Genomic DNA, 19,770 nt, shown 5'->3' with positions numbered 1-19,770 from the left:
GCTGTTATGCAAGTCTTATTGATGCTTGTCTTGAAAGTATTATTCATGAAAAGTCTTTGCTATATGATTCATTTGTTTACTCATTATCTTCATCATTGCTTCGAATCGCTGCATTCATCTCATGTGCTTTACAATAGTATTGATCAAGATTATGATAGCATGTCACTTCAGAAATTATCTTTGTTATCGTTTACCTACTCGAGGGCGAGTAGGAACTAAGCTTGGGGATGCTTGATACGTCCCAAACGTATCTATAATTTCTTATGTTCCATGCTACTTTTATGATGATACTCACATGTTTTATATACATTATATGTCGTTATTACGCATTTTCCGGCACTAACCTATTGACGAGATGCCGAAGAGCCGATTCTTGTTTTCTGCTGTTTTTGATTTCAGAAATCCTAGTAAGGAAATATTCTCGGAATTGGACGAAATCAACGCCCAGGGTCCTATTTTCACACGAAGCTTCCAGAAGACCGAAGAGGATAAGAAGTGGGGCCACGAGGCGGCCACACGCTAGGGCGGCGCGGCCTGGGCCTTGGCCGCGCCGGCATGTTGTGTGGGGCCCTCGTGACGCCCCCTGACCTGCCCTTCCGCCTACTTAAAGCCTCCGTCGCGAAACTCCCAGTACCGAGAGCCACGATACGGAAAACCTTCCAGAGACGCCGCCGCCGCCAATCCCATCTCGGGGGATTCAGGAGATCGCCTCCGGCACCCTGCCGGAGAGGGGAATCATCTCCCGGAGGACTCTTCATCGCCATGATCGCCTCCGGATTGATGTGTGAGTAGTTCACCCCTGGACCATGGGTACATAGCAGTAGCTAGATGGTCGTCTTCTCCTAATTGTGTTATCATGCTCGATCTTGTGAGCTGCCTATCATGATCAAGATCGTTTCTTTGTAATCCTACATGTTGTGTTTGTTGGGATCCGATGGATATTGAATACTATGTCAAGTTGATTATCAATCTATCATATATGAGTTGTTTATGTTCTTGCATGCTCTCCGTTGCTAGTAGAGGCTCGGCCAAGTTGATATTTGTGACTCCAAGAGGGAGTATTTATGCTCGATAGTGGGTTCATGCCTCCATTAAATGCGGGACGATGACGAGAAAGTTCTAAGGTTGTGGATGTGCTGTTGCCACTAGGGATAAAACATCGATGCTTTGTCTAAGGATATTTGTGTTGATTACATTACGCACCATACTTAATGCAATTGTATGTTGCTTGCAACTTAATACCGGAAGGGGTTCGGATGGTAACCTGAAAGTGGACTTTTTAGGCATAGATGCATGCTGGATGGCGGACTACTGTAGCAACCTCTCCTTATCTTATTTTATTGCATTGTTGTGCCAAGTAAAGTCTTTGATAGTAAAGTCAATACTAGATTTGGATTACTGCGCAGAAACAGATTTCTTGCTGTCACGAATTTGGGCAGGGTTCTCTGTAGGTAACTCAGAAAAATCTGCAAATTTACGTGCGTGATCCTCAGATATGTACGCAACTTTCATTCAATTTGAGCATTTTCATCTAAGCAAGTCCGAGTGCCTCTAAAAATTCGTCTTTACTGATCGTTACTGTTTTGACAGATTCTGCCTTTTATTTCGCATTGCCTCTTTTGCTGTGTTGGATGGATTTCTTTGTTCCATTGACTTCCAGTAGCTTTGGGCAATGTCCAGAAGTCTTAATAATGATTGTGTCACCTCTGAACATGTTAATTTTTGATTATGCACTAACCCTCTAATGAGTTTGTTTCGAGTTTGGTGTGGAAGAAGTTTTCAAGGGTCAAGAGAGAAGGATGATATACTATGATCAAGAAGAGTGAAGAGTCTAAGCTTGGGGATGCCCCCGTGGTTCATCCCTGCATATTTCAAGAAGACTCAAGCGTCTAAGCTTGGGGATGCCCAAGGCATCCCCTTCTTCATCGACAATTTATCAGGTTTCTTCTCTTGAAACTATATTTTTATTCGGTCACATCTTATGTACTTTACTTGGAGCGTCTGTTTGTTTTTGTTTTGTTTGAATAAATTCATGCTTGTGTGGGAGAGAGACACGCTCCGCTTGTTCATATGAACACTTGTGTTCTTAGTTCTATCTTTAATGTTCATGACGGAGTTGAAAACCGCTTCGTTAATTGCTATATGGTTGGAAACAGAAAATGCTGCATGTGGTAATTGGTATAATGTCTTGAATAATTTGATACTTGGCAATTGTTGTGCTCATATGGATCATGTTTAAGCTCTTGCATCATGTACTTTGTACCCATTAATGAGGTACTACATAGAGCTTGTTAAAATTTGGTTTGCATGATTGTTCTCTAGAGTCTAGATATTTTCTGGTTAAGGTGTTTGAACAACAAGGAAGACGATGTAAAGTCTTATAATGCTTACAATATGTTCATATGTGAGTGTTGCTGCACCGGTTTATACTTGAGTTTGCTTCAAACAACCTTGCTAGCCTAGCCTTGTATTGAGAGGAATTCTTCTCGTGCATCCAAATCCTTGAGCCAAAAACCATGCCATTTGTGTCCACCATACCTACCTACCACATGGTATTTCTCTGCCATTCCAAAGTAAATTACTTGAGTGCTACCTTTAAAATTCTATTCTTTGCCTTTACAATACATAGCTCATGGGAAAATAGCCTTAAAAACTATTGTGGTATTGAATATGTTGCTATGTATCTTATTTCTTATAAGTTGCTTGTTGAGCGGTAACCATGTTTCTGGGGACGCCATCAACTTTTACCCCTTTGTTGAATATCATGTAAGTTGCTATGCATGTTCGTCTTGTCTGAAGTAAGGGCGATTTTCATGATCAAATGGTTTGAGTATGCATATTGTTAGAGAAGAACATTGGGCCGCTAACTAAAGCCATGAATCATGGTGGAAGTTTCGAGTTTGGACACTAATCCTCAATCTCTTATGAGAATATTATCCGTTGTTGGATGCTTAAGCATTAAAAGAGGAGTCCATTATCCGTTGTCTATGTTGTCCCGGTATGGATGTCTAAGTTGAGAATAATCAAAAGCGAGAAATCCAATGCGAACTTTCTCCTTAGACCTCTGTACAGGCGGCATAGAGGTACCCCTTTGTGACACTTGGTTGAAACATATGTCATGCAATGATAATCCGTGTTAATCCAAGCTAATTAGGACAAGGTGCGAGCACTATTGGTATACTATGCATGAGGCTTGCAACTTATAAGATATCTTATACATAACACATATGCTTTATTACTACCATTGACAAAATTGTTTCTATGTTTTCAAAATGAAAAGCTCTAGCAGAAAAATAGTAATCCATGCTTCCCTCTGCGAAGGGCCTATCTTCTACTTTATTGTTGAGTCAGTTTACCTATTGCACTTGTTATATTGCTTTATGCTGACAATTATCCATGAGATATACATGTTACAAGTTGAAAGCAATTGCTGAAACTTAATCATCCTTTGTGTTGCTTCAATGCCTTCTACTTTGAATCTATTGCTTTATGAGTAACTCTTATGCAAGACTTATTGATGCTTGTCTTGAAAGTACTATTCATGAAAAGTCTTTGCTATATGATTCAGTTGTTTAGTCATTGTCTTTACCATTGCTTTGAATCGCTGCATTCATCTCATATGCTTTACAATAGTATTGATCAAGATCATGTTGGTAGCATGTCACTTAAGAAATTATCATTGTTATCGTTTACCTACTCGAGGGCGAGTAGGAACTAAGCTTGGGGATGCTTGATACGTCTCAAACGTATCTATAATTTCTTATGTTCCATGCTAGTTTTATGACAATACCTACATGTTTTGTTCACACTTTATATCGTTTTGATGCGTTTTTCGGAACTAACCTATTGACGAGATGCCGAAGTGCCGGTTCTCGTTTCTGCTGTTTTTGGTTTCAGAAATCCTAGTAAGGAAATATTCTCGGAATTGGACGAAATCAACGCCCAGCACCTTATAATTCCACGAAGCTTCCAGAACACCGGAGAGGGACCAGAGGGGAGGCCCTGGGCCCCCACACAATATGGCGGCGCGGCCAGAGAGGGGGGCGCGCCACCCTGGCGTGTGGCCCCTCCGTAACCCTTCCGACTCCGCCTCTTCGCCTATTTAAAGCTCCCTGACCTAAATCTTCGGGACGGAAAAGCCACGGTACGAGAAACCTTCCAGAGCCGCCGCCATCGCGAAGCCAAGATCTGGGGGACAGGAGTCTCTGTTCCGGCACGCCGCCGGGACGGGGAAGTGCCCCCGGAAGGCTTCTCGATCGACACCACCACCATCTTCATCAACGCTGCTGTCTCCCATGAGGAGGGAGTAGTTCTCCATCGAGGCTAAGGGCTGTACCGGTAGCTATGTGGTTAATCTCTCTCCTATGTACTTCAATACAATGATCTCATGAGCTGCCTTACATGATTGAGATTCATATGAGCTTTGTATCACTATTAGTCTATGTGCTACTCTTGTGATGTTATTAAAGTAGTCTATTCCTCCTTCACGGTGTAATGGTGACGAGTGTGTGCATCGTGTAGTACTTGGCGTAGGTTATGATCATAATCTCTTGTAGGTTATGGAGTTAATTTTTACTATGATAGTATTGATGTGATTTATTCCCCCTTCATAGTGTAAAGGTGACGAGTGTGTATGCTATGTTAGTACTCGGTTTAAATTGCAAAGATCTATTATGCTCTAAAGGTTACTTAAATATGAATGCCGAATGTTGTGGCGCTTGTTAACTCCGGCTTGAGGGAGCTCTTCTAGCCCTACACAAGGAATGGTGTTCATTATCAAACAAGAGTATATGTAGCACAAAGGAAGAGAACTTATTTATTATGTGATCAATGTTGAGAGTGTCCACTAGTGAAAGTATGATCCCTAGGCCTTGTTTCCAAATACTGCAATCATCGCTTGTTTACTTGTTTTATCGCATCTTTACTTCCTGCAATATTACTACCATCAACCGCACGCCGGCAAGCACTTTTACGGCGCCGTTACTACTTGCTCATATTCATTCATACCACTTGTATTTCACTATCTCTTCGCCGAACTAGTGCACCTATACATCTGACAAGTGTATTAGGTGTGTTGGGGACACAAGAGACTTCTTGTATCGTGATTGTAGGGTTGCTTGAGAGGGATATCTTTGACCTCTTCCTCCCTGAGTTCGATAAACCTTGGGTGATCCACTTAAGGGAAACTTGCTGCTGTTCTACAAACCTCTGCTCTTGGAGGCCCAACACTGTCTACAAGAATAGAAGCACCCGTAGACATCACTTTGCGCCTTTGATCTTCATCTCCAAAGCACGGACATGATCTCCATCATCAATGGGCATGATCTCCATCATCGTCGGCGTAGTGTCAAGGTCAATGGCGCCGTCTTCATGATTGTTCTCCCATGTAGCAACTATTACAACTTCTTTGAAATACTACTCAACATGAAATTTAAAGACAACCATAAGGCTCTCGCCGGTTGCCACAATACAATAATGATCATCTCATACATATTCATCATCACATTATGGCCATATCACATCACCAAACCCCGCAAAAACAAGTTAGACGTTCTCTAATTTGGTTTGCATATTTTACGTGGTTTAGGGTTTTCGAGTGAGATCTAATCTACCTACGAACATGAACCACAACGGTGATACTAGTGTTGTCAATAGAAGAGTAAATTGAATCTTCACTATAGTAGGAGAGACGAGACACCCGCAAAGCCACTTATGCAATACAAGTTGCATGTCGAGCGTGGAGCAAATCTCATGAACGCGGTCATGTAAAGTTAGCCCGAGCCGCTTCATCCCACTATGCCACAAAGATGCAAAGTACTCAAACTAAAGACAACATAAGCATCAACGCCCACAAAACCATTGTGTTCTACTCGTGCAACCATCTATGCATAGACACGGCTCTGATACCACTGTAGGGATTCGTTGCATAGAAAACAAAAAAATTCCTACCGCGAGAACGCAATCCAAGCCAAGATGCAATCTAGAAGACGGGAGCAACGAGGGGATGAACGAGACTCACCCTTGAAGATTTCCAAAGCCTACAAGATGAGGCTCTTGTTGCTGCGGTAGACGATCACTTGCCGCTTTCAAAAGCGCGTAGAAGATCTTGACGGTGCCACAATCGGCAGCACCTCCGTACTCGGTCACACGTTCGGTGTTGATGAAGACGACGTCCTTCTCCCCGTTCCAGCGGGCAGCGGAAGTAGTAGCTCCTCCTTGAATCCGGCAGCACGACGACATGGTGGCGATGGCGATGGAGATCTCCGGCGGAGCTTCGCTAAGCGTTTGCGGGAGAGGTGGAGGAGGTGGGGCGGCTAGGGTTTGGGAGAAGGGGTGGCCGACCACTATGGGGTGCGGCCAAGCTATGGCTTGAGGTGGCCGGCCCCCTCCCCTTGTCCCTCATTATATAGGTGGAACCCCCAAGTGTTGGACTACAAGTCTTCGAATAAGACCCCAACCCAAAACCTTCCATGTGTAGGGAAACCTACCCAAGGTGGGATTCCCACCTCAACTCGGACTCCCACCCTTCCATGAGGGGGGTTGGCCGGCCCCCTTGGTGGAGTCCACCTTGGACTCCCCCCTCTAGGGTTGGCCGGCCATGGGTGGTGGAGTCCCTTCGGGACTCCGCCTTCCAAAGTGATTTCTTCCGGACTTTTCTAGAACCTTCCATAAATGCACCGGATCATTTTCAAACTTATAAAATGACTTCCTATATATGAATCTTATTCTCCGGACCATTCCGGAACTCCTCGTGATGTCCGGGATCCCATCCGAGACTTCGAACAAAACTTCGAACTCCATTCCATATTCAAGTTCTACTAATACGACATCAAACCTTAAGTGTGTCACCCTACGGTTCGCGAACTATGTAGACATGGTTGAGAACTCTCTCCGACCAATAACCAATAGCGGGATCTGGAGATCCATAATGGCTCCCACATATTCAACGATGACTTAGTGATCGAATGAACCATTCACATACGTTACCAATTCCCTTTGTCACGCGATATTTTACTTATCCGAGGTTTGATCATCGGTATCTCTCTATACCTTGTTCAACCTCGTCTCCTGACAAGTACTCTTTACTCGTACTGTAGTATGTGGTCTCTTATAAACCATTCATATGTTTGCAAGCTATTTAGACGACATTCCACCGAGAGGGCCCAGAGTATATCTATCCGTCATCGGGATGGACAAATCCCACTGTTGATCCATATGCCTCAACTCATACTTTCCGGATACTTAATCCCACCTTTATAACCACCCATTTACGTAGTGGCGTTTGATGTAATCAAAGTACCTTTCCGGTATAAGTGATTTACATGATCTCATGGTCGAAAGGACTAGGTAACTATGTATCGAAAGCTTGTAGCAAATAACTTAATGACGTGATCTTATGCTACACTTAAATGGGTGTGTCCATTACATCATTCATATAATGATATAACCTTGTTATTAATAACATCCAATGTTCATGATTATGAAACTCTAATCATCTATTAATCAACAAGCTAGTTAAGAGGCTTACTAGGGACTCATTGTTGTTTACATAACACACATGTACCAATGTTTCGGTTAATACAATTATAGCATGGTATATAAACATTTATCATAAACACAAAGATATATAATAACCACTTTTATTATTGCCTCTTGGGCATATCTCCAACACTTTTCACTTTCATATTACACGTTAAGGATAAGGATGCAAAGGAGGACAATGTTGAGCGTCCCTGAAGAATCTATTAAAAGAAATCCTCCCTTCCACGGCCATCCTATTTTCATAAAACTCAAACTCTTGTTTGTCAGATCATTATTGCAACATTTCATTCCGCAACGAGTCAACAGTTTACAAAAAAAGTGTCACAACATTTTAGAACGCTCATGCAATAGGAAAATATGAGTATACGGCAAATCCCCACTGGTCCTAGAGAATTCTTCCCATCGTTGTGGCCAAATCCTCCATAAACGTCAACACACATATGCAATATTAGAGGACAATGTTTTGCATTTGCGCACAAAAACAATTGTAGCGTTAAAGTAAGATTTGCAGGAAATGCCCAAAATCATTGCACCATCTTTCTCCTATGCTTGTAGCAAAACTGAAACGAGCTTGCAACATTTGAAAAACATCCATGTACAAAACTGTCCTTTTATTGAAGCACTAACTTGACCAGATCAAGCTCGGGTGCAACAAATATGGCACACTGAAGCACTCTAGGCGCCACACCCCATCCACATGCCTTCACAGAGCTCGATGGCATGTAGGACTTGGTACAGAGCTCCATCCATACTAGATGCCTTCCACGATCTGCATTGGGGAGGGGAAACAAGGTGACATAGAGGATCGTTGAAGGAGAAGCTGGTCGGTCCATGCGTGGAAGAACGCGAGCGAGGCAACTAGGGCTACATGTGCAACATTTCTCAATGCGCATGAGAGAAAATAAAAGTATAATCTGGTAGTGTTGTTGCGTTCTGGATGAACTAGAGAATCGAAATGCTCTATCTTCATGGTGAACAACAGAGTTTTTCATTTAGTTTGGATGCGCACGCTATAGAGCTCAAATTTTCTTGAGAACTGCCTAAATGCCATCTGTAATGGTTGTCATTTGAGTTATTACTCCTTTCGATTCATATTACTCTAACATGGATTCTATAACTAAAATATGTCTACACCGAGTATATCTTGTTAACTGGTACGCAGCGTACGACTCCAGTACAGAGGGAGGCGACTTATCAAACCCATCCAGGGTTCCGTCATCTCGTCGGCGGTATGCTCCGCCTTAGGACCTTGGAGGTGTGACAGACCACGACCCCTTGCCGGCGGAGGTTTCTTGTTCCTTTTTAGATTGTTTTTCAGTGTCTTCTTCAGGATGATGAGGTGGCGACTACATCCTGATGATAGAATAAGGTCCTCTCCGCTCTATCCTCGCTCCTGTGGTGCACCTAGTGCCAGCGTATGGCGCGTGGAGTTTTATGTCTGACGGATCACCTAGGATCCGATCCGTCTTCATGTTCGTCGGTGTGGTTATAGGTTTGGCTCTTCCGATCTACAGTTCTCATCATTGGCGTTGATTGCTCCTCTGTTGAGTTGGTCCTTTCGGGTCTTAGCACGACGACTTCACATCTGTCTACTACAACAAGCTTTACTTCGACAAGCTTTGCCCTGTTCCGGTGATGAAGGGGCGAGGATGGCGGTGCACCTTCGGCTCGCTCTCGGTTTCGTAATTAATCTCTGCTAGGTGGTCCAAAGACCTTCTTTTGTAATTTCTATTACTTTTGGTGTTCTTTGTACTACTGTTGATGATAATTAATAGATCCGTGGTCCTTTTCGCAAAAAAATGTCTAGACATATCTATATTAGCGACAATTAATATGAATCGAATGGAGTATTAAAGTTGAAGTGTTCTCAAAAAGAAAACAGGCCCAACATTTTGAGCATTCATACCACAGATTCAGAAATCACAAGTCGCCATCAAGACATCTCCAAGATTAAATCAACGGTGGCAGCATCGTAAGACTTGATCCAACGGCTGCGAGGAGCCCGACAGGCAGAGGGAGGTTCATATAAACCGACCATCGCCTTCCTGTCCCCTGCCTCCTGCCCCCCTTCCCCGCTCCTTGGCCTAGTCCCTAGTTCCCCCGAGGCCAGCCAGCCTCACACTCGGCACCCTCCCACACTCCATTGCCGTCTGTATCCAATAAAACTCAATCCATCCTCAGGGATCCGGATCAAGTCGATCCCTCGCCGATCCGCCCGATTTTTCTACCGGATCGGGGCTAGGGTTAGGGCACCAGGGAGGGCGCCGCATTTCAGGCCGCCGCCGGAGTCGACGAGCTAGGTTCACCCACGGGGGAAGAGGACCGCCGAAGAGGAGGGAAGAGAAATGGAGAAGAAGAAGGTGGCGGTGTCGAAGGTGTGCCACGGCCACTCGCGGCCGGTCGTCGACCTCTTCTACAGCCCCGTCACGCCCGACGGATACTTCCTCATCAGCGCCAGCAAGGGTAAGCCGATCCGCCCCGCTCGGCCGGGATGGCCGCCTCGCCTCCCTCCGAGTTTTTTTTGTTGGGGTTGCGCTTGTGTGGCTGCGGTTCGTTCGGATCCGGAGCTGTGGATTAGGATGTGGACGGTAGCTGCATGATTCTCGAGGTTGTGGTTAGGATGTGGCTGCGGCTTTCGAGTGCGCGGTTTTGTCCTGAAGTGTGCATTAAGGATTGGTTGCGAGTGTTGTATATATGTGTGAATTCAGTATCTGGTGGCGAATAGTGGTCGCTTACTTTCTGTACTGTTGTGTCACATACCTGTAGGGATAGAATCTGTTATCTGAATACATTGATATTCTGTAATTTCACATACCTCTAGGATTGGTATTGAGGGAGTACCAGTTAGATTTTAAAGGATTTTAGTGATGATTGCGAGCCATGGTAGGAAGCCAAACTTTTTTTTTCCCTTTACCTTAAAAATTAAATCTTTCTAAGTTTAGCAAGTGTTCATTTCTTGCCTTGGGTTTTGCGTGTCAAGCTCTCTTAGCTGAATCTTGTCTGCCAGACACATGGACTCGGGGCAATATTCACTTGCACTGTGTTTGGCTTGGCATTGCGGTGGATTATGATAATCCAGCCTTTTCATTTAGCTTTTGGTTATTTTACTTCTTGACAAAAAATATTGTGCTTTTGTGGCTACTTTTCCGCAGCAGCACACGCAACACAGTTCAGCAAACACAGACTGAGCCTTAACCAAGCTAAGTTGTGGTGGTATTTTTCTCCACCTCAAACTATATTTTATTAGGCTCGAAACCAAATCCAAAAAAATATGTACTTGTAGTTCATAGGCCGTGGCCTATTTCCCTTTTGCCTAAAGGTTATGTGCATACCTTGTTTGTCACTCTATAGATGGTCTTGAGTCTTAACTCACAACACCACAGCAATGTTTTGATTTTTGTTGTGCTGCTTGTGAATGTTCTTTTTCACATCATCCTTGCAAGTTCGGGAATTAGCTCTTTTTACAAATCAGGTCGGCTTTCTACTTCATTGATGTTAATAATGTCGAATGGATTTGGGCCGTTACTGGATTGCCTGCATATTTTGAGGCATCAGTTGCTTTTATGTCTGCTCAAATACAGGTTATTGAATGAGTAATTTCATCACCAGTCAGCAGTCAGTTCTAGGGATAACTTGGGATATTGTCGAGCACAACTAATATGTGTTAGGTAGGTGTTGTAATAGCATTTCTCGGCCATTTGATGACATTTTTAATTTAGAGTGGAGTTGGAGTGCACATTCGAGATTTACCTCCATGGCAACAAGTACTCCCTCAGTTCACTATTATAAGATGTTTTAGTTTTTTTTTTTGAATATGTATGTATCTAGACGCCTTTCAGTGTGTAGGCTCACTCATTTCAGTTTGTATCTAGTCCACGTTGAAATATCTAAAACATCTCGGAGACGAAGGCACCGAAGCTCAGAAGGGCTTTTCTGTTTTGTTTTATGTTTTCTGGGCTTTTCTGTAAGTTTCCAGGGTGATGTATCTGTGTCTTCCTCGCAAAAAAAAAAAAAAGAAATATCTAAAACATCTTATAATAGTGCACGTAGGTAGTATTACAAATTTACCAATGAATTATCCCCAGTGACAGATGACTTTAATTGAACAAGAATTATCATCTTCTGATTTACTCTTCTTTGCTCTGAGTATTATAATGCTGAGTTGGCATGATACTAGTCTATCCGCACACGAAGTTCATGTCTAAATTGAAAAAGGAAAAATGTTTTGTTTTGTGTGGTGCATTCATTAATTATAATTTTTTGACATTACTAACATGGTTAAATTTATTATGTTTGGTGTATTGCTGCAATCAGTTTCAGTTACTAACATAACTATACTTCTTGGGATGGAGGGAGTAATATACTTGTGAAATTGTTGGATGTCAGGACTAACTTTTAATCTAGTACATTGGATGATGTGAATGGAGAGCCATGACGATAATATTTTAGGGCAGCTATAAACCAATTAGGGACATAAATAGAGTACGATCTGGCAAATAATCAAGTTGTGCCATTTAGAGCATCTCTAACAGATGATGCAAATTGGACTTGGTGATGTAAAAACCGTTTTTTACATTGCATTTGGCCAAAAATGCCTCTCCAACAGATGACCTTGACCTATTTGGTGATGTAATCTTTTTACATCGTGATGTATATTTTGGGCCAAGTGACCCAAATATACATCACCTGCGGTGGTGATGTATATGTCGTTTGGTTGCACGAAGCCCCAACTGCCGATCTGTAATTTCAGCCTTGTGTCCGCCTCCTCACCGCTCTCTCCATGGAACGCTGACAACGACTTTCCGGCCAAAATTAGTCACCGTCAACGACCAATTCAGGGGACGACTAATTCTGCCTGACCGGCGCATGAGGTGAAGCTCCAGGCCGTCATCCCCATCGCCTTTTTATCTAGTCCTGGTAGGTGGCCATGGGGATTTGGTCTCCCGCTGTCTTGCGCCACGCGTGCTCGAGCAAGGTTGAGGTCGAGCAAGATGCGCTGCTCTTCTGTCTTTGCGGCGGCCTTGGCGATCTCGTCGGGGATGCTGTCAGACAGGAGGAGCTCTGGCGCCGCTTGCTTGATCTCCCCAGCCACGTTCGTGTGCGCATCCAATCGATTTTGACCCCAGCCCCCCCAGCTCAATCGGTTCAGTTGACCAAGTGATTTGTTAGCTTGTTTGTGTGGCCCTGGTTTCCAATCGATTTTGACCGAGGGATTTGGTAGTATCCTTGGTGCATGGCTGCAGATTCCAAAATCCTTTTATTGCAGTTTCTAGAAAATCAAACCTATATAATGAATTAGAAGTGTTTGAATTAAATTACAAGTATTTGAATTTCAGTTTTAGTTGTTCAAAATAGAGCTTAAACTGTCAAAGAAGAAGTATTTGGTGCAGATTTGATCTATTTTACATCACCTGCTGCGGCAGTCGTGCCATAAAATACATCATCTGTTGTACGCGGACGTTTTTCTTGATGTAAAAAATTGGCAATGTGATGTATATCAGTTCACATCACCGCATTTTGGTGAGGTAAAATGCATCATCTGTTAGAGATGCTCTTAGATTATTATTATGTAGCCGGCACCATATTATAGTACTCGCTTGGTAAAATTTTATTTGAGAACAGAGTGCTCTTACCAGAGAAGGGTGCAAATACTGGCACATGATAGGTGTTACCTGGTATTTACTATTTAGTCCACATTGCGTGTAACCTTCACTTTGAAATTTATTGAAAATTGTCCACGTTTTATTTGAAATGCGTGTAACTATCACCCTGCACTAAGATCTCATATTCTGGTTTGCAGACTCGAATCCAATGCTTCGTAATGGTGATACGGGAGATTGGATTGGAACTTTTGAAGGTCATAAAGGTGCTGTTTGGAGCTCTTGTCTAGACACAAATGCCCTCCGTGCTGCCTCCAGTTCTGCAGATTTCTCAGCGTATGACATTTGTCCTGCAAAGTTTCATTATTGCTCATTTCATTACTGCACTGCTCCATCAGAGTATCAGTTGATACTTATTGGGTGGATATCTATATAAGTTCCTATTCTTGCATTCCTTCAGGAGACATGCCAAAATTGTGATTATTAGCAGCATAGTATATTTGGGGATGCTTATATTAGTTTAATTTTTATCAATATACTCATTCTTCATTTATTTAAGTATTGAACCATTATATGTTATCATTAATTCATTATATCATTATATTAGTTTAATTTGTGCCATTGTTAGTACTCCCTCTGTCTATAAAAGGATAGCTTAACTTTGTCAAAACTTGAACGTATATAGACTCTAAATAATGCCTACATACATCTAAATCACTAAATATTGACAAACCTAAAACATCCTTTTATGGACGGAGGAAGTACATAATTCAGCCAGTCTCAAAATTATTGAACAGAGCAAAACTGCATATGATTTTTCTTCTACTTGTGATTTCAATCAAGATTCACGAACAGGTTGAAGTCAATATGTTAGTGCATCATGAGGTCTTGGACCCAGGCACCCAGCATGTCACAGACTTGGTTACACAACTTTCAGCTGTGGTTCTGCATAGTGGAGCAATCTGATTCCCTTATGCCGGGACTTCCACTTTACTGCACTGCACATGATTGGTTTATTTTGTTGGTTCCCTCCGCTGATAGTTTGCTCGCGTGATGAATCATTACCTAATGCATTAGTTATTAAATATAAAATCAGGCAGAATAAGAAGGAAACTATGTTGTATTCATCTGCATAACCTGATACTCTGTGCAAGGAAATAACAAGCATTTTTATGCAAAAAGGATTACAGTCCTCTACTGCTAAGGCTCAGAAATTTTTATGTACTTGTTCTTGAGTATGGTTTACGTTTTTGACAACATAGCTTACTCTTTGCAGCAAAATATGGGATGCACTAACAGGAAATGAGCTACATTCATTTGAGCACAAGCATATAGTTCGTGCATGTGCCTTTTCAGAGGTAATACTTGTGGAAAGCTTAGTTGCCCTTCTCCTCTGGCATCTATTTACCATCAACCCCCCATAGCAAGATGATATGTGCCATATTCTTCTTTATCGTTTGTTTCCTTCAAGACTTGTTTAACTAAGGCCTGCTACTGCTATTTCTTGCAACCTGTTACAAAATATGGATGATTCAACATGTACATTAGCCATGCCACTCATTATATTCATCAGCGCATCTCATTAAATAATGTTAAATTACTTGAATCATGCCTATGAAGCTGTATAATTTAGGCGCTTGTTTTCTTACCACTCTGTATGCTATAATCACTTAGGACTGTCCTCCGTAATCAATTCTATAACTAATCAAATCGCGATGCAACTGCAGGATACACACATGTTGCTCACTGGAGGAATGGAAAAGATTTTGCGTGTATATGATATGAATCGTCCAGATGCAGCTCCAAGAGAGCTTGACAAAGCACCTGCTTCTGTACGCACTGTTGCTTGGCTTCATAGTGACCAAACTATTCTAAGTTCCTGCACCGATATGGGTGGAGTGAGGTTTGTCTCGAAAATATCTTCAAAATTTGAAGCTAGTATGGAAAACACCTGCTGCAAGTATATTATATTGCCCCCTTGATTAATTACTGATCTGCACAGATTATGGGATGTGAGAAGTGGAAAAATTGTCCAAACTCTTGAAACCAAGGCACCTGTCACCAGTGCAGAAGTAAGCCAGGACGGCAGGTTCATTACTACAGCTGATGGTTCAAGTGTTAAATTTTGGGATGCGAATCAGTAAGTTCTTTCCTGTATGACCATTGTTCTGCATCACATGCATTGTTCAGTTCTTCAACATTTTTTTTTCTGGTAATTTGGCAGTTTTGGGCTCGTTAAAAGCTATGATATGCCATGCAATGTGGAGTCAGCTTCACTTGAACCAAAGTCTGGGAGTAAGTTCATTACAGGAGGGGAAGATATGTGGGTTCATGTATATGATTTCTTCACTGGTGAAGAAATAGGTAAGTCTGTTATCATCATATTTAAAAGTGACTACCGACTCCTGCAAGACTGAAACTTTGGTGCAGTTATTCGCTCCCAGAACAGAGCATTAGCATATGTTCATTTAGCTTTTACTATTGCTAATTGCAGAGCATTTTGGTTACCCTGGGAACCAGTCAGAAAAATAATTTCATTTGAAATTTACAGAGACGATAACACCTCTGAATTACTAATATAAAACCAGTTTCTAGCCCAAGGTTAGGGTTCAAAATCATTTTTTCGTTCATTTTTCCTAATCACACCTATGACATTTGGGTCCCGAAATACAAAACTGAATGATAGCCATTGGATTGTACCCATGATGGATGAGATGGCCTGAAAGTCAGAAGTATATATACTAGTCTATTGATTTCGCTATATATATAGCAAAGTAATATCTCCTCACTGTGACTATAATTGTGCTCTATTGGCCTATTGCAATTGTGTGTTCATTTTTGGCCCCAGGCCTGCAGCTTTCTTTATCCTATTTGACAATTAAATTCAAATAAAAATTTCATCTGAATTTTATCCTGAAAATTTTACTAACCACAAGTCCAGAAATCCCACCGTATTTCCTTTTTTTTCTCAATACCTGATTCCGATGACATGAATTATTTCAACTGGTTATTATTCTCAAGGGCAATTTATACTGTAAAGCTGAAACCGAATGTTCAAAAACCAAAGCTTGGTTCGTCCCAACTTGTCTTAGTATTTGTGTAGTTTGTTGCTTGCTAATCTAAAGTAATTGTTTTGCTGTTGCTGGAATGTTGTCATCGTGATCTGTGATGACCATGAGCTCCTGTGAGCTACTGATGTGAACAAACAATTATTTCTATGCTTCATAATCCCACATTACATATTGAAATAAGTGCCTGCTATTTCCCTACCATATGACGAATTTTTGTTCTGCAGCCTGCAACAAAGGTCATCATGGTCCAGTCCACTGTGTCCGGTTCGCTCCTGTTGGTGAATCATATGCATCAGGATCGGAAGATGGCACCATCCGTATCTGGCCGCTGAACCCAGCTAATGCTGATGACAGTGAGGCGCCGAATGCAAACGGTAAACCAAAGGCTGCGGTGGTAAATGAGGTTGCACGTAAAATCGAAGGCTTCCACATTTCCAAAGAGGGTCAGGCCGAGGCCTAGGATAACATTGTTCACAAACCTGGCAGTGGTTTGTGCTTATTGAGAGATTGCCACCAGAGCCCAGGTCTTCTGGTGCTGCACTCGAGTCCATCATGTTGAAGCTTCTCTGCCGACCAAGGGTGGCTTGGATCTCTCTATCGCCGGGGGGAACTTGTCCGCTGTGAGCAAACGGTTGATTTCTGTACGGGGACCTCTTCAGTAGACTATGTTAAGATAGCATTTTAAGAGCCAGAATAAACCGAGGGGAAAGCAAGTCTGGCAGTTAGTGTCATGCCTTTGTTTGCAGAAAGTAAAATTTATGTATCGTCATAGCAGTCGTTATACAGATGTCAATTGTGTTAACCCGTTTTTGCTCACCTTTCTGCGTAGATTACAGACAAACTATTTGCCAATACTTCGTGCGGTGGACTATGCCACGGTTGCTACGTCACACAGCGTTCTTTTATTTACAGGTCAGAGTAAACGCAGATGAACCCCTGCGATTTTTTTTTAAATAATACGAATTTTTTATTTAATTCAGACTCGTTGGTCGATAGATGACCAACTGGTCAGCTACAGACCAATTGGGCTGCTACAAACTAATTGGCCTGCTAATACCCGATTATTTGCATGGATGTATTTTCTTCGTTTGCATGAAGCTTAGGGTTAGCAGGGGTATAGCTGAAGGTACTTATGGCATCATTTTTAAGCGGTACAACATACTGATACATAGTTCATACATGAAGTCTGATACATAGGTGATGCATACATAAATGTCTGATACATAGATACATAAATGTCTGAGACTATGGACGGCGTCTGGGGTTTCGTGGAGGCGGCGTAGTACGGGGTGTCCAACCGAACCTGTCCGGGGCCCTGGTTATGCGAGCAGGGATCCAGGACCCGGACTCGGGGTCGTACTGTGTCTCCTGTGTGGGCTGTGGTGGAGGAGTCTGCATACCGACATAGTTCTGCTGCGTGCTGTAGTACTCCATGTGCTCAGGATCCTGATCACTAGCTCCCCATGAAGGATTGGACGCAGTGTGCTGCGAGTATCCTGTGCCACGAAACATAAGTGATGTCAAACTAAGTGGAGTATAGTCTATATGGAACACAATATATAGAATAGTACATACCCTGTGTGTATCCTCGCTCCTCCCATGAAAGGGGCCTGCCGTTGTCGCCATCGGTCGAAAGCGACTTGCCGCTCGAAAGTCGTCGAAGAAACCGTGACGCCGGTACCGAAAGTCATCGACGGAAGGAGTGTGCTCGCTGCTGCCACGACGAACCTCCTGCTCGGTCGGGAGGTGGTGGTCCGGGTGTCGGCGTCGGTGTGAGACGTGGCCGTGATCCGTAGTGCCGGTACCGATAGTCGTCGACGGAAGGAGTGTGCTTCGCCGCCACGACGAACCTCCTGCCCGATCGGGAGGTGGTGGTCCGGGTGTTGCGGTCGGTGTGAGATGTGGCCGTCGCTGCCGCTGTGTGGAGGGTCGCGGTGGAAGGAGGTGGCGCCGAACGACGTCGGAACTACGGCCGCATGTGATAGCCGAGTAGATCCCGCGTAGCTTGTCCTCGAGACGCCTCAACCAGGACACATGTTGGTCACGCTGCGGAAGAGGTGCACTCGGACACTTGACGTGTGTACCGAGCGACTTCATCCTGTAAGTCCGCAGTCAGCTGACCCTGAAAAATCATGGTAGCATATAAATCGTAGAACCCAATAGATAAACGACAAGTATGAGGGTGGAATAGAAAGTTGTACGTACCGCATGCTGTCGACTACCGGCTGTGGACTGAGTCGGGTACATATCGTGCATAGACGCAGGTGGCGCCTGAGCTGGATCAGTCGGCGGGATGAGGCGCACTCGCGTGGCTGCAGTGTACCTCTGCAGATATGCGGCAAACTCCTGTGGGTCAAACTGCTCATCGTTCGGCCGGACGTGTGTTGTCGCGCCATCCCACTCAGCAACATACGAGCCAACGCGCTCGAAGCCACCATGTCGAGGAGTGGCTAGTACCCTTCCTGTTGTACCTGCAGAAAATAATTGTGAGAGTTAGTCGAACCATGATGAACAGGCTTAAACTTAGCGACGCTCAGAACTTACTTGTGGACGTAGGCAGGGAGAGGTGCTATCGGTGGTGGAGGATCGACCAGCTGCCGAGAGCCGAACTGCCTCATGATCCTCTGCTGGGCCATTATCTCCACGGACACATCGAAGATGATATTCGACTGTGTCATCCAAGACGCACAATCTCTATAACGAGAGGTTAGAGATCCCGCCGGGTACCTTGCATGCACGGCAGCCGCCATATAGGGCTCCCAGATCACCGCCCTATCATCAAGCACGTCGAACTTCTCGGTGAACGCAGGGTAGCAGTTCCTGACCTGGTCGCAAGCAAATCGTCTCCGCGGAGAGAAATAGTCAGTACTCGTGCAATACTATAAATTACGAAAGAACTATGTTCGATGGTGTACATACCTCGCGATGTGTCCAAAGTATGCCGAAAGCAAGCATGCCGATGTGGTCCGGATCAGCCAACTCGTTTGCCCCGAAAGGGCGCTCAGCATCTATGTCTGGCCGACCAATCGGGAACCTCTCCCAGGATCACAGCTGCAAGAACAGTGGGCAGCCAAGAAGCCCAGACTTGGGAGAGACAAGTGTACAAGCATTGCACAAACCTCGGTATGTGGCTGCTAAAACCGCGGAACCCCAACTCCGCTCGTATGATGTCGTCGGCGGTTTGTGCCTCTGCTATCTCCCAGTGCAATGGGGATGAAGCGCCTGTTGATGGTGGTCTGATGGTTCTCTGTGAACATGACCTTCCCAAGCAGCCACAATATGTACGCCTCGAGACTCCTAGTGATTTGTGCCTCACTCATCGGCGGTGTGAACTGTGAAACCTACAACCATGAAAAAAAGATGTTAGTTATAACAACGCAATAACCATAAATAAATTTGTTATAACAATGGTTACCTCGAAGTTCAGTAACTGGTCACACTTTGGACCGTGGTCCTCACGCAGAAACTCGGTCCGGCCCGCACGAGTTCCCTCAAAACGTGCGGGCATTTCTTCATCCCAAAGCACCGGGTTCCGCCGGCGGGCCTATGGGCTGACC

At 43.7% G+C, this 19,770-nt stretch overlaps 1 protein-coding gene across 1 annotated transcript; it reads left to right on the top strand.

Annotated features, from left to right (window-relative positions):
• Positions 1-9,612: 9,612 nt before the first annotated feature.
• LOC124695530 (serine-threonine kinase receptor-associated protein-like) lies at positions 9,613-17,029 on the top strand. Its single transcript, XM_047228368.1, has 7 exons — positions 9,613-10,005; positions 13,343-13,478; positions 14,419-14,500; positions 14,870-15,045; positions 15,145-15,282; positions 15,367-15,506; positions 16,438-17,029. The coding sequence occupies exons 1-7, from the start codon at positions 9,888-9,890 to the stop codon at positions 16,671-16,673; spliced, it is 1,026 nt and encodes a 341-aa protein (XP_047084324.1). The 5' UTR covers positions 9,613-9,887; the 3' UTR covers positions 16,674-17,029.
• The last annotated feature ends 2,741 nt before the right edge of the window (positions 17,030-19,770 follow it).

This window comes from Lolium rigidum, chromosome 1 (genome assembly GCF_022539505.1).
Source record: "Lolium rigidum isolate FL_2022 chromosome 1, APGP_CSIRO_Lrig_0.1, whole genome shotgun sequence".
NCBI classification, from domain to species: Eukaryota; Viridiplantae; Streptophyta; class Magnoliopsida; order Poales; family Poaceae; genus Lolium; species Lolium rigidum.
The sequence above is the reverse complement of the archived record's forward strand: the minus strand, read 5'-3'. Positions and strand labels throughout refer to the sequence as shown.

Excerpts from the sequence above, each read along its gene's own strand:
- LOC124695530 (XM_047228368.1), top strand. The coding sequence starts at position 9,888 with ATGGAGAAGAAGAAGGTGGCGGTGTCGAAGGTGTGCCACGGCCACTCG. Across the intron at positions 10,006-13,342 it reads CCTCATCAGCGCCAGCAAGG|ACTCGAATCCAATGCTTCGT; the intron begins GTAAGCCGATCC and ends TCTGGTTTGCAG. Across the intron at positions 13,479-14,418 it reads AGTTCTGCAGATTTCTCAGC|CAAAATATGGGATGCACTAA; the intron begins GTATGACATTTG and ends TACTCTTTGCAG.